Raw genomic sequence first — 13,371 nt, 5'->3', positions numbered from 1 at the left:
AGCTTTTCACCCAGAAAAAAGTTTCAACAGGACGCCCTTCTATCATATTTGATCCTTCAACACTTGGCATAAAGCCACCTTCCTCTCTCATTCACGCTCAGTCAAGAAGGCTTTTTTTTTGCAAGCTACATGGTGACACCACTAGTGCTGGTGCCACAAGCAAAGAACACAGTACACACTGTAAAGTGGTTAGCTTTAGGAAGGGCATCTAGCCATAGAAACCATGCTAAAGCTGACATTGTGACAAGACACAGCTCTGTGGCTTGTCCAACCATCCAGCCCATTCCAGTATGGAAAATGGATGCTAGATGATGATGATGTTATTCAAAAGGAACATCAATTAAGAGCCAGATGAATAAAACTCAGTTAATGATAAATGAGATAAGATTAATGTCTATGAGGTATCTCATCTTATGATATATCTTAAATGTATATGTCACTTCATGCACATGTAGAGTCTTTTAAGTTGTAATCTTATGCATTCTAAGTTTTATTCCTTCATCTTTGTTTCGTTTATATTCCTTCATTCCTCTATTCCTCCAGCCTTGCATCGCTCTACTCCTCTCTCCTTCCATTCCCGCTGTATTCTTATGTCATCATTGTCGTCGTCGTCGTCGTCAATTTCCGTCAATCTTCGTTAGTCTTTCATCCCCCCCACCCACCGCCTGCTCCTGTTCCACCTGAACAGATTTTCTAAAGATGGCAATTTGCATTTCTGGCAATTAAAATGAGAACGAGTAACACAGAAGCAAATGTCTTCTCAGATGAATGTTTGATTGAGAATCATCCGAGTGGAAAATTGATGAGAGTTTGGGGGAAGGGGAACGGAGCAAACACACTGTTGCTCTCTTTCTCTCTCTTCCCATTTCTCTCTCTCTCTCTCTCTCTTTCGTTCTCTCTGTCTTTGTATGAAATACTCCAATTAATGGTAGAGTGCAGCAAAAGCAGCAACAGAGGCAACAGCAGCAGGAGTTGCAGTACTTGCAGCAGCAGCAGCTGTGGTGGTAAATGTAAAGGAAAAAAAAGGAACCCACATAAAATAGAGGAAGTTTCTTTATTTGTAAATTTCTGTGTAGAATTTTAAAAATTGAATTAATGGAAGTTTGTAGTTGGGCATATTTGTTTTGTTTGCTTCATTGAATGTTTCAGAGTTTATATATATATATATATATATATATATATATATATATATAGTCACAATGTGGATTTTCAAATCTCTCATAGGGATATTTATCCAAGATACACTGGTTTAATATATGAAATTTTGAAGAGAAAATCTTTTAATCTATATATTATATAGAATATCGTAAAATACCAGACATTTTTATTGAGTTAGAAAACAGAGAGATCTAATGGATACAAATTAATTTATTAATTAATCATATACATATGTATATATATATATATATATATATATATATAATAGTCACAATGTGGATTTTCAAATCTCTCATAGGGATATTTATCCAAGATACACTGGTTTAATATATGAAATTTTGAAGAGAAAATCTTTTAATCTATATATTATATAGAATATCGTAAAATACCAGACATTTTTATTGAGTTAGAAAACAGAGAGATCTAATGGATACAAATTAATTTATTAATTAATCATATACATATGTATATATATATATATATATATATATATAGAAATTAAATATAAAATATAAATTACAAAGTGGGACAAGAACGCAAAAACACACAAGGAGACGACACAAAAAAACAGACGGGTCACTCGAAGCCTCTAATCTTCAGTCGGGAACCGGATCATCTTAGTAATTTTGGCTGTTTAATCTCGATATTACTCCGACCCGGCCAGCCCCAAGGAAAAACCAACCCACTGGCAATGGATTTCTTGGAAAGACGGTCGAATGTATACGGAACAAAGACAGGATGCCACACGAATATAAATACAAGAAACAAAAATATATATAAAAAACAGAAATAAAAAACACGAATGGTGGACAGTACAAGGACAGGAGCGTCTTACGACTTTAGACAATTTTTAACTGTACATAGGGAGTGGGTTGTTGTTGTCTCATGTGGAAATTCATGCCTATCAGGATTTGCAGATCTGAATACAGACATTGCAATAAGGATCTCTGTCCCCTGGGGATAGACTGGACTCTGCTCTGCACTCGATCCTTTTCTCCTTCAGGGTGTTATTCCTGACTGCCTCAAAGTTAGACAAGGCTTGCTCATAAGAGCTTTTCCTCTAGTCTCTATTCAGTGCTCCTGATTCCCATATCTTCAAGTAAATCTTACAGATTTTCCAGAATGTCTTTAGAGTATCCTTATAATGGAACAGTGGGCAGCCTTGGTGCCAAGCACCAGAGCTAAGCTCACTGAATAGAGGCCTTGAGGTGAGTGAATGTCTTCTACGCATACCAAATGTCCAAGCCACTTCAGTTGCATTTTGGTAAGGTGTCTCTATGCCTAGAATGTCACATCTTTCAAGAACCTCTGAGCTGGGGATTTATCCTGCCATCTGGTGTTTCAAACTGAATGAAGGTGGTGAAGATGGAATGAGTTTGGCCATTTAATATATTGTATGTAGAGTGTCAATGTTTCACAGCCATTTAGGAGAGAGGTAAGCACTACTGCCTGGTACACTTTGGTCTGTGCTGGAGTCTATCAAAACCTAGGTTTGTTTTAGCTGATCAGGGGTTGATCTGTTCATCCTGTTGAGTATTGTTCAACAAGATGCTTCCTGTGTAGCGTGCAACTGTTCTGCTGAACTGTCATTCATTAAAGTGGTGAGAGGGTCCACAAAATGTGCACACACACACGCATACACACACACATGCATACACACATGCATACACACACACACACACACACACACACACTCATACATGATGAAGATGAGCAAGCTGAAATTTCAAAGTCACTGTCAACCCTTCCTTTGTAAAAGTTGAATAAACATGTACACTACTAAAAAGTATTGAGTATTCCTTCATATACATACATACATTCCTTTGTACTCTAGGCACAAGGCCAAAATTTTCGGAGAGGGGGTGGGTGGGCAGTCGATTATATCGAACCCGTACACAACTGGTACTTAATTTATTGACTCCAAAAGGATGAAAGACAAAGTCGACCTCGGCAGAATTTGAACTCAGAACGTAAAGACAGACGAAATACCACTAAGCATTTCACCCGGCATGCTAATATTTCTGCCAGCCATCCACCTTAACAACATCAATGGTTACATACATATATTAAGCATGCACAATCACTAGATCACAGGTTTGATTCCTGGACTGGGCAGCACATCGTTGTTCTTGAGCAAAACACTTCATTTCACATTGCCCCAGTTCACACAACTGCAGATGGGTAACCATGCCACAGACCAGCCTTCTGATCAGGAGGAATCTTGGCCTACTTGTCAAGCCATCAGGGTGACATCATTCAAAAGCTTAACTGTTACACATTCAGATTTCTCTCTCAAATGTAATGCTTATTTATCCAAAATGTTTTGAATTAATCCTGTATGATCTTGTAGCTTTGATGTTTTCGTAATGCGATATTGCTTATTTTTAGAAGGACATTGTAGGGTAGGTCTGAAAGGCAAGATTTGGCTGGTTAGAACATAAACCATGTAGAATCTTTAATGATGCAAACTGCATCGGGACGAGTGATGCATAAAACATCCAACAGCCTGGTTGATCTCATTATGTCACCGCATGAGATATACAAAACATAAACAAGTAAATAGGATCTAAATTGTAATATATTGAATACTTGTTTTCCCTCATTTGTAAAATCAAGATCTGCTTGACTCCTCTGCTCTTGCCTCTTTCTCTACATTACTCTCTCTTTCTCTTATACGCACGCATGCACACACACTACACTACACTACAGAACACATTTCATTCGCTCTACTCTTTCCTTCTAGCTGTCTCTCACTCTCTTATCTTCTCTCTCTCTCACTCTCTTCTCTCTCTCTCTCACTCTCTATCTCTTCTCTCTCTCTCACTCTCTCTCGCTGTCTCTCTCTCTCTCTCTCTCTCTCTCTTATCTCCCTCTCTTCTCTCTCTCTCTCACTCTCTCTCTCTTCTTTCTCTCTCTCTTCTCTCTCTCTTATCTCCCTCTCTTCTCTCTCTCTCACTCTCTCTCTCTTCTCTCTCTCTCGCTGTCTCTCTCTCTCTCTCTCTTCTTTCCCTCTCTTCTCTCTCTCACTCTCTCTCTCTCTTCTCTCTCTCTCGCTCTTTTCTCTCTCTCTCTCTCTCTCGCTCTTTTCTCTCTCTCTCTCTCTCTCTCGCTCTCTCTTGTCTCTCTCTCTCTTCTCGCTCTCTCTCTCTCTCTCACCATCCCAACCTGACAACATGTTGTTGAATAATTGCAACCTTTACCTAACATGACATCTCCAGGAAGTCTGTCATCACCATCTTTCACTGACAAATCCCACATCATTTATTTTGCTAGTGAATATGATAACGGGTGTTGTTGTTGCTGATGTTGTTGTTGTAACTGTTGATGTTGTTTATGTAATATTGCTTTGGTTGATATTGTTGTTGACGGTGATCTGGTTATTAATTCAATTCATGGTGACTAACCTCTGTCTCAGTCACCACACTTTCTCCCACCTTTCAACACCCTACGACACCCCATCACCATCATGATTCAGCCCTTACATCTCCCATACCCACTCTCCCGAACACCTCTCTCTCTATTTCTCTCCCTCTATTATTTTACCTTCCTTTATTGAACATCCCATCCCTCTATTTACCCTTCTTCCTACATGCAACAGGATCTTTATTCAACCCAAAAATATTATTCAAACATGGAATGTCTGTTTACATAAGATTATATGAATTGTGTGCGTGTGTGTGTGTGTGTGTGTGTGTGTGTGTGTGTGTGTGTGTGTGTGTGTGCTTGTGTGTGTGTGTGTGTGTGCACATGCAAATAAATGTGTGGATGCAAGTGCATATCTATGTCTGCATGTGCATGCACAGCTATTTATATCAGCAGCCTTTCAACTGGTGCACAGCAAGGGGTATATCTAGATGTGCTGAGAATTTTTTAAATAATGCAATTTTAAGGCTTTGGAAAATCCACAGTTTAAAAGCAAGCTATTCGTAATGTTTGCCATAGATACACATAAGTTTGATTAATGAAGCAAGGTAAGCAATAGCTTTCTATATTATTTTCTAAATGTTTAACTCTGAAAGATCTTTTTATTTGTTTTTATTAGCATTCCAAATGAAGTGTACAACCAATGTATTTGTGTATTCTCCAATGTGCCACAGCATGTATACATATGTATAAAGTATGAGTGTCTGTGTAAGAATTGTCTTAGTGTAGTGTGTGAGTGTGTATGTTGGTGTAAGTGTATGGTGTATGTTTGTGTATAAATTACCAGACACTGACAACAACTACTTAGAATGGTGTATTGTCATTGCCATTCTACAAAATTCTTACCATGAATATCCTTTGCTTAAACATGATCAAACAGCACAGCGCTCTGTTGAATCAATATGGAAGGAACGCTCACAAAGCTATTAGTTATTTTGTTTGCAATATGTCCACTTGTTGTTCCTTCCAGGGGATATCCCTGGAGTAATGTTACGTGATGGGAAGATAGCTCAGAGATCAGGGAGTATCTCCAGGTTGAGGCACTATTGCTCTGCATTGGGAGGTTACAGCTCTTGTACTCCTGACATGTTATTAGGATGTCAAAGGAAAGGTTCACAAAACGGATTCTTCAAGCCAAACCAACTAGAAAGGAATTCAAACATAGACCAAGAACAAGATGGTTGAATAGTACCAATAGTCTCAATTAGCCATGCTTTGGAATCCAGACAGAAAGTATAATGATAGTTGCTACTGACAAAACTCTTTGGAGGAGATGCCTGAGGGCTCTATCACCATGCTCTCCCACACCAAAAGAATGGGCAGAAAAAATTAATGGATGGGTATATCTACTTAGGTGGAGGCACAATGGCCAAGTGGTTCTTTTGCCGAACTGCTAAGTTACGGGGACGTAAACACACCAGCATCAGTTGTCAAGCGATGTTGTTGTGGGGACAAACACAGACACACAAACATATACACACACACACATATATATATATATACATATATACGACAGGCTTCTTTCAGTTTCCGTCTCTACCAAATCCACTCACAAGGCTTTGGTCGGCCCGAGGCTATAGTAGAAGACACTTGCCCAAGGTGCCACGCAGTGGGACTGAACCCGAAACCATGTGGTTCGTAAGCAAGCTACTTACCACACAACCACATACACACACACACACACACACACTATATATATATATATACATATATACGACAGGCTTCTTTCAGTTTCCGTCTCTACCAAATCCACTCACAAGGCTTTGGTCGGCCCGAGGCTATAGTAGAAGACACTTGCCCAAGGTGCCACGCAGTGGGACTGAACCCGAAACCATGTGGTTCGTAAGCAAGCTACTTACCACACAACCACATACACACACACACACACACACACATATATATATATATACATACATATATACGACGGGCTGCTTTCAGTTTCCGTCTCTACCAAATCCACTCACATGGCTTTGGTCAGCCCGAGGCTATAGTAGAAGACACTTGCCCAAAGTGCCATGCAGTGGGACTGAACCCGGAACCATGTGGTTGGTAAACAAGCTACTTACCACATAGCCACTCTTGCACCTATGCTTGCAAATTTTAAATTTATTAAGCCTGAGGGCATCTTGTATCTCTAAAGAGCACCATTCAACCTTGCATTAAATATTGCTGTCATCTTTGGTCTCATTGTAATATGTATCTTTGTTGTGCCTTTTCCCCTATAACTATTTCCATGGTCATTGCTCTAATGAACTTTCTGGTCTGGCACTCACTGTCAAAACTTTTACATGAATCACCTGTCTTCCTCGGCACATTAACTTCTATACTGAACTACTTGTTAGTCACAAGTCCTTTTATTCCAATAATTTTCCTTAAACTGCTGCTCTCTGGAACACACTACCATCTCCTAGTTCTCCTCTGGTCTATAATACTCAGTCTTTTTAAGCTTTCTGTCAATCGACATCTTTTGAAGTTGTAGGCCCATTCTTCTCCTTCTTTGTTATCCCATACATTATGCTGACCTCAAGCCTTGTTTGGGGCAAAATCAGATTCAGATAAAAAAAAAGAAAAAGACAGACAGATAGTCAGACCGAAAGACAGACAGACAGTTAGATAAGTAGGTAGATAGATAGGTAGGTATGTAGGTAGGTGTATAGATAGATCAATACATATAATACATGCATAACCTAAGACTGGAGAATATAGTTTGAAATTATTTGCTATATCTGTCCACGTTCTGTAACCACTGAAGCTAGCAAGAGCTGCTATAACATGATATTTCACTATGATAACATGAATCCTCTTCATAGGCTTCTTTCTTGGAGTGTAATGGAGCAGAAGGAGTTCTAACTCAATGATTATGTGTCGTGTACTTTAACAGATACCATGTACATGTATGTCTCTGTGTGTGGATGTTTGTGTTTGAATATGTGTGCGTGTTTGTTTGTTTGTGTGTGTGTGTGAGTGTGTCTGCGTGGGTGTGTACATGTAGATAGACAGACAAACAGACAGAAAGATATGATAGATAGATAACTAGATACACAGGTATGTTGGTAGCTTGGTATGCATACACACACACATACACACACACATTTATATATTAGGTAGACAGACAGATAGATAGACAGACAGACAGGTAGATAGATAGATAGATAGATAGACAGACAGACAGACAGACAGACAGATAGATAGGTAGATAGATGGATAGATAGATAGATAAATAGATAGATGGATAGATAGATAGATAGATAAATAGGTAGATAGACAGACAGAAAGACAGATAGATAGATAAATAGATGGATGGATGGATAGATAGGTAGATAGATAGATAGATAGATAGATAGATAGATAGATAGATAGATAGATAGATAGATAGATAGATTGATAGACAGATAGATAGATAAATAGATATGTTTCTTTATTAGCCACACAGGGCTGCACACAGACGGGACAAATTACAAGGTAGAGCTTTTAGACAGATAGATAGATAGATAGATAAAGCAATAATGTGTGTTCATGAGAGAGACCTAATGTGTATGTTACTGTGCATGGATTTGTTGGGTTAAGATGCTTGACAAAAGTCGGATACCCACTCACTGTTTTTGCTCAGATTCGAACTTTGTAAGAAGAAGATTGACACGGAAACTTGCAAGACATTATTTATTTCTTGGTGCCAACTTACCAAATGGCTTCTCTCTCTCTCTCTCTCTCTCTCTCTCTCTCTCTCTCTCTGATTGTAACAGATGGAGAGAGAGGGAAAGAGTAGTGACAACAATAAAAATAACAACAACAACCACAATAATAACAGCAACAACAACAACAATAATAATATAGTAACAACAACAACAACAACAAAAGTAACCACAGTAACAGTATCTACAGCAACAGTAACAAGAGAAACAGTGACAAAAGCAATAACAACACCCACAACATCAGCCACATCAACAACAACAACATTGACAGTGCTAAATCCTACAATGGGAGAAAGTGATTAAATTCCAATAATTTCCACAAAAAAAAAAAAAATAACAAAAGACACAAACAAAATTCTTGTAAAATGTTTTTGTTTTATTTTGTTTTGTTTTTTGTCGGTTTTTTTTTTTTCAGAAGAAGAAGAAGAACTGGAGAATTTAAAAAGTAGAGACTTTGTCTGTCTCATCCTTTAACTTCTTTCACACACTCCCACCACTTACCCTTTCTTATCTGCTCCCTCCATCCTTGTCATCTTTCCTACAACAATTCAATTCTATTACTCCACTTCTATTATATTATTCCACTTCTATTCCATTATCCCATTGTTGCTGTTGTTGTTGTTATTATTATTATCATCACCATCATCACCATTGTCATCCTCATCATCATCATCATTATTATTTTGAATGTGGGCTTTGTTCGGTTTTGTTACGGTTTTCCAGTGAATCAATGAATGGATCTTGTTGCAAATGGAATCGCTTTTATTTCTTCAGAATACAATAAAGTAGTGTAGTAGTAGTAGTAGTAGTAGTAGTAGCAGCAGGAGCAGCAGCACAGGTTAGTGAAAGAGGTGACACTGTAACATAACAACCGAACTCACTTTACATCCTGGGCCAACCCACACCAAACACATACCATACTGCACCAATTTAAAATATACTGAGCAAGTGACAAAGCCACCACGTGGTCGTTGGACCTGCAAAACACTGCAGCCATATCTTCCCCAATCAAATACTATGCCTACAGACTTTGAAATAATTTACTATTTATATACAGGTCCGCCGAGGTCGACTTTGCCTTTCATCCTTTCGGGGGTCGATAAATTAAGTACCAGTTGCATACTGGGGTTGATCTAATCACCTGGCCCCCGCCTCCCTCAAAATTTCAGGCCTTGTGCCTAGAGTAGAAAAGAATATTTATATACAAGATAATATGTTAGAAAATAAGGTGGGGTAATCATGGCTGGAATGCTTGGTGAATGATAAACGTTCAACATGCAAATGTAGCTGTGTGATAAGAAGTTTGCTTCCCCAAGGTGGCAAGCTGGCAGAAACGTTAGCATGCCGGGCAAAATGCTTAGTGGTATTTTGTCTGCCGTTACGTTCTGAGTTCAAATTCTGCCGAGGTCAACTTTGCCTTTCATCCTTTCGGGGTCAATAAATTAAGTACCAGTTATGCACTGGGGTTGATGTAATTGACTTAATCCCTTTGTCCGTTCTTGTTTGTCCCCTCTGTGTTTCGCCCCTTGTGGGCAATAAAGAAATAAGAAGTTTGCTTCCCAACCACATGGTTTTAGGTTCAGACCCATTGCGTGGCTTCTTGGGCAAGTGTCTTCTCCTACAAGCCCAGGTCAACAAAAAGCCTTGTGAGCGGATTTAGTAGACTAACTATAAACAGCACGTCAGATAATGCATGTGTATGTGTGTGTGTCCCCCACCCCTGCTTGACAACCGGTGTTGGTTTCTTTACATCCCCCATAATTAAGTGGTTCAGCAAAAAGGAGACCAACTGAATAAGTACTGGTCTTTCAAAAGAAAGTATTGGGGTTGATTTGTTTGACTAAACCTTTCAAGGTGGTGCCCCAGCATGGCCACAGTCTAATGACCGAAACAAGTAGAAGGTGAAAGGTAAAAGAGGTAAATGCAGGAATGTTTCTCTCAATGCAGGATAACTGAGAAGATGGCTCTGTGGGTTGAGCCTTGTCATTTGACAAGGATGTTGAACGAAACACCCATGTTTCCAGAGATGAATTATCCAAACCCCAAAGAATTCCTCTTAACACATGGCTATGATGCTCCCCCACTATTTCTGCTCATGATCAGAGATGCACATATCATCAGCCACCAAGGGACATCCTTAACTGGTTAAGGTCAAACAACAGACAAGCAAATCTGTGGTATTGAGCAGAATATTTGCTGTAGGCCATCTTTTATACCAAGACATGATAACACTTCCAATCAGTTAAGATCAGAAGCCATGAGAGCCACTGCCTGGAACTGCATCAGGGCAGTACCAGGGACATGCCACTAAGAGACATGCCACTAAGAGACATGCCACTAAGGGACATGACACTAAGGGACATGCCACTAAGGGACATGCTCAACTGGTTATGGTCAAGCATATTGAGCAGAATATTTGGTGTAACCCTTCTCTTACACCAAGACAAAACAATTCCAATTCCAATTAGTTAAGATTAAAAGACATGAGAGCCACTAAATAATTTAGATACATCGACTTCTTCCCTAACATCACTGGTTAAATAACAACCCTTCAAACTGTCAAGCTGATGAAGCTATAGAGTAACAACTCATCTGTTATCTTCAACATAACCATCACCACCAACACAACTTATATCACCATTATCACAAGGCAAACAATACAACAACCAACACCACCCCTAACACTACTACCTCTCACAACCAACAACAACACCACCACTATCGACACTACTACAACTGCAACCTACAGAACACCACCACTGCTACAACCAAAACCATCCACATACACCAACATAAGACCAAAAACAACATTACCATAATGCACACAACCAATATCACTGCAACCAATACCACCACCACCACCACCACAACAACAACAGTAACAACAACAACAACAACAACAACAACAACAACAACACCACCCATAACACTACTACCTCTCACAACCAACAACAACACCACCACTATCGACACTACTACAACTGCAACCTACAGAACACCACCACTGCTACAACCAAAACCATCCACATACACCAACATAGACCAAAAACAACATTACCATAATGCACACAACCAATATCACTGCAACCAATACCACCACCACCACCACCACAACAACAACAGTAACAACAACAACAACAACAACAACAACAACAACAACACCATGACCACAACCAACATAGCAACTCTACCTCTGACTGTTATCCGGTTTCTGTGTCATAAAAGTTGACAGAGAAGACATGAAATTCCTAGCTTGAACAATGGATGAAATATAATAATAATTTTATGACTGTCACATGATTGATCATATACACACTTACTGTATATATACATGTGTATTTGTATAAGCATGTGTGTTGGTGTGCATACACACACATATATATATATATATATATATATATATATATATATATGTGTGTGTGTGTGTGTGTGTATATATATATATATATATATATATATATATATATATGTGTGTGTGTGTGTGTGTATATATATATATATATATATATAGATATATATATGTGTGTGTGTGTGTGTGTATATATATATATATATATATATGTGTGTGTGTGTATATATATATATATATATATGTATGTATGTATGTATGTATGTATTAAGTACAAATAAATGCCGATGATATATATGTATATTAATGTACAAATAAATGTTTATATATATATATTGCATAAATAGTTTGTCAATGTATAGGAGTTGTATATAATTATGTGTATGACTGAAATGTTTATGGCTGTTGTGTTTGTGTGTGTATCGTATAAAGATTGATTAGAGTATCAAAAAGTACACAGCCCTGAATACAGAAGCATAAAATACTGTGTCTCTATAAAGTAATACAAACTATAGACTTTCCATTGTGGTTGCTAATAGTTTTTATTGCCATGGGACAACTGCCTGAAAAAGTCTTTTATCCTCCCAATATTTATATTATTGAATGAGATTTAAAAATTAAATATTTCTCCAGATTCATTCAATTTGGTGTTGTTGAATTTTACCTTTTAACTCTTTTGATATGAAACTTCTACAGAAATACACAAACTCTGTTGCAGTTGATTTTGAAAATATTGAAAAATTTAGTAAATTAATTTTATCGTTATTAGGTTGGTGTTTGGAACATTAATTAACATGAAAACTAAATTGAAGATTTTAAATTTAGATCAGTTTAGGAGGTTTTTGTCATAGAACCAAAGACAGTCTCAGGCAGATTTAAAGATTAACAAAAGAGATAATCTTTAAATGCCCATTATCCACTGCCCTAGAAGTCATAAAGAACCATAATTACATTGATAACAAAGATACAGAGATCATAATTAATTCATACTAGCGAACCTTACTGATTTGATAATGCTTTCACCTAAATGAAGAAATCTGTCCAGGTTGGAGCTTTTTATTAAAGTACTAGCAGCATAGCCCGGCGTTGCCCGGGTATGTAAGAGCCCCTAGTAGGCAACAACTAATCCCAATCTAGTTCTTTCCCTCTAGGGAACGAAGGCGCATGTGTAGGTTGCAACGTCTTCTCTTCACTCGAACACTTCTATGTATACGATGTTCCTAGCTGTCTCCCGACAGAAAATGTGTTGCATATAAAAAGCTTAGATTCTCAACCCCATGTCGAATTTATCGATTTTTTTCAAAACTGGGGGAACTTTTCAAAATTTTCGCTGCGTTAGTTTTGAATTATGACATTGGGCTATGTGTGTGTCAAGTTTCATCAGAATCGGTTGAAAGCCGTGGTCAGGGTGAGGGTACAACCTGACAGACACACAAACTGCCGTTTATATATAGAGAGATGTACAGGGTCGTATGACAATGCTGAGGTTTGCAACTGTTTATGCTGTTTATGATTACACATTTTAGATGTTCTTAGTGAAAAATTTACATCAGTAGATTTTGCCTTTTACAGAAATAGTGGGTTAGCTATATCTAAAGGCGGCGAGCTGGCAGAAACGTTAGCACGCCGGGCGAAATGCATAGCCGTATTTCGTCTGCCGTTACGTTCTGGGTTCAAATTCCGCCGAGGTCGACTTTACCTTTCATTCTTTCGGGGGCGATAAATTAAGTACCGGTTACATACTGGGGT

At 38.3% G+C, this 13,371-nt stretch overlaps 2 protein-coding genes across 2 annotated transcripts in view; one reads left to right on the top strand and one right to left on the bottom strand.

The window, feature by feature from the left end:
• Positions 1-13,371, top strand: part of LOC115224675 — a 103,824-nt gene that overhangs the window by 22,077 nt on the left and 68,376 nt on the right. The window lies entirely within an intron of this gene.
• LOC115224676 (proline-rich extensin-like protein EPR1) overlaps positions 1-13,371 on the bottom strand; it is a 37,604-nt gene that overhangs the window by 23,877 nt on the left and 356 nt on the right. Inside the window, exon 2 of the mRNA XM_029795534.1 lies at positions 8,444-8,553. Coding sequence (XP_029651394.1) covers positions 8,444-8,553 — 110 coding nt within the window. The remainder of the gene's footprint in view (positions 1-8,443; positions 8,554-13,371) is intronic.

The sequence above is a fragment of the Octopus sinensis genome, linkage group LG26 (genome assembly GCF_006345805.1).
Source record: "Octopus sinensis linkage group LG26, ASM634580v1, whole genome shotgun sequence".
In the NCBI taxonomy this organism is placed as follows: domain Eukaryota; kingdom Metazoa; phylum Mollusca; class Cephalopoda; order Octopoda; family Octopodidae; genus Octopus; species Octopus sinensis.
This window is presented reverse-complemented; position numbering and strand designations above follow the sequence as displayed.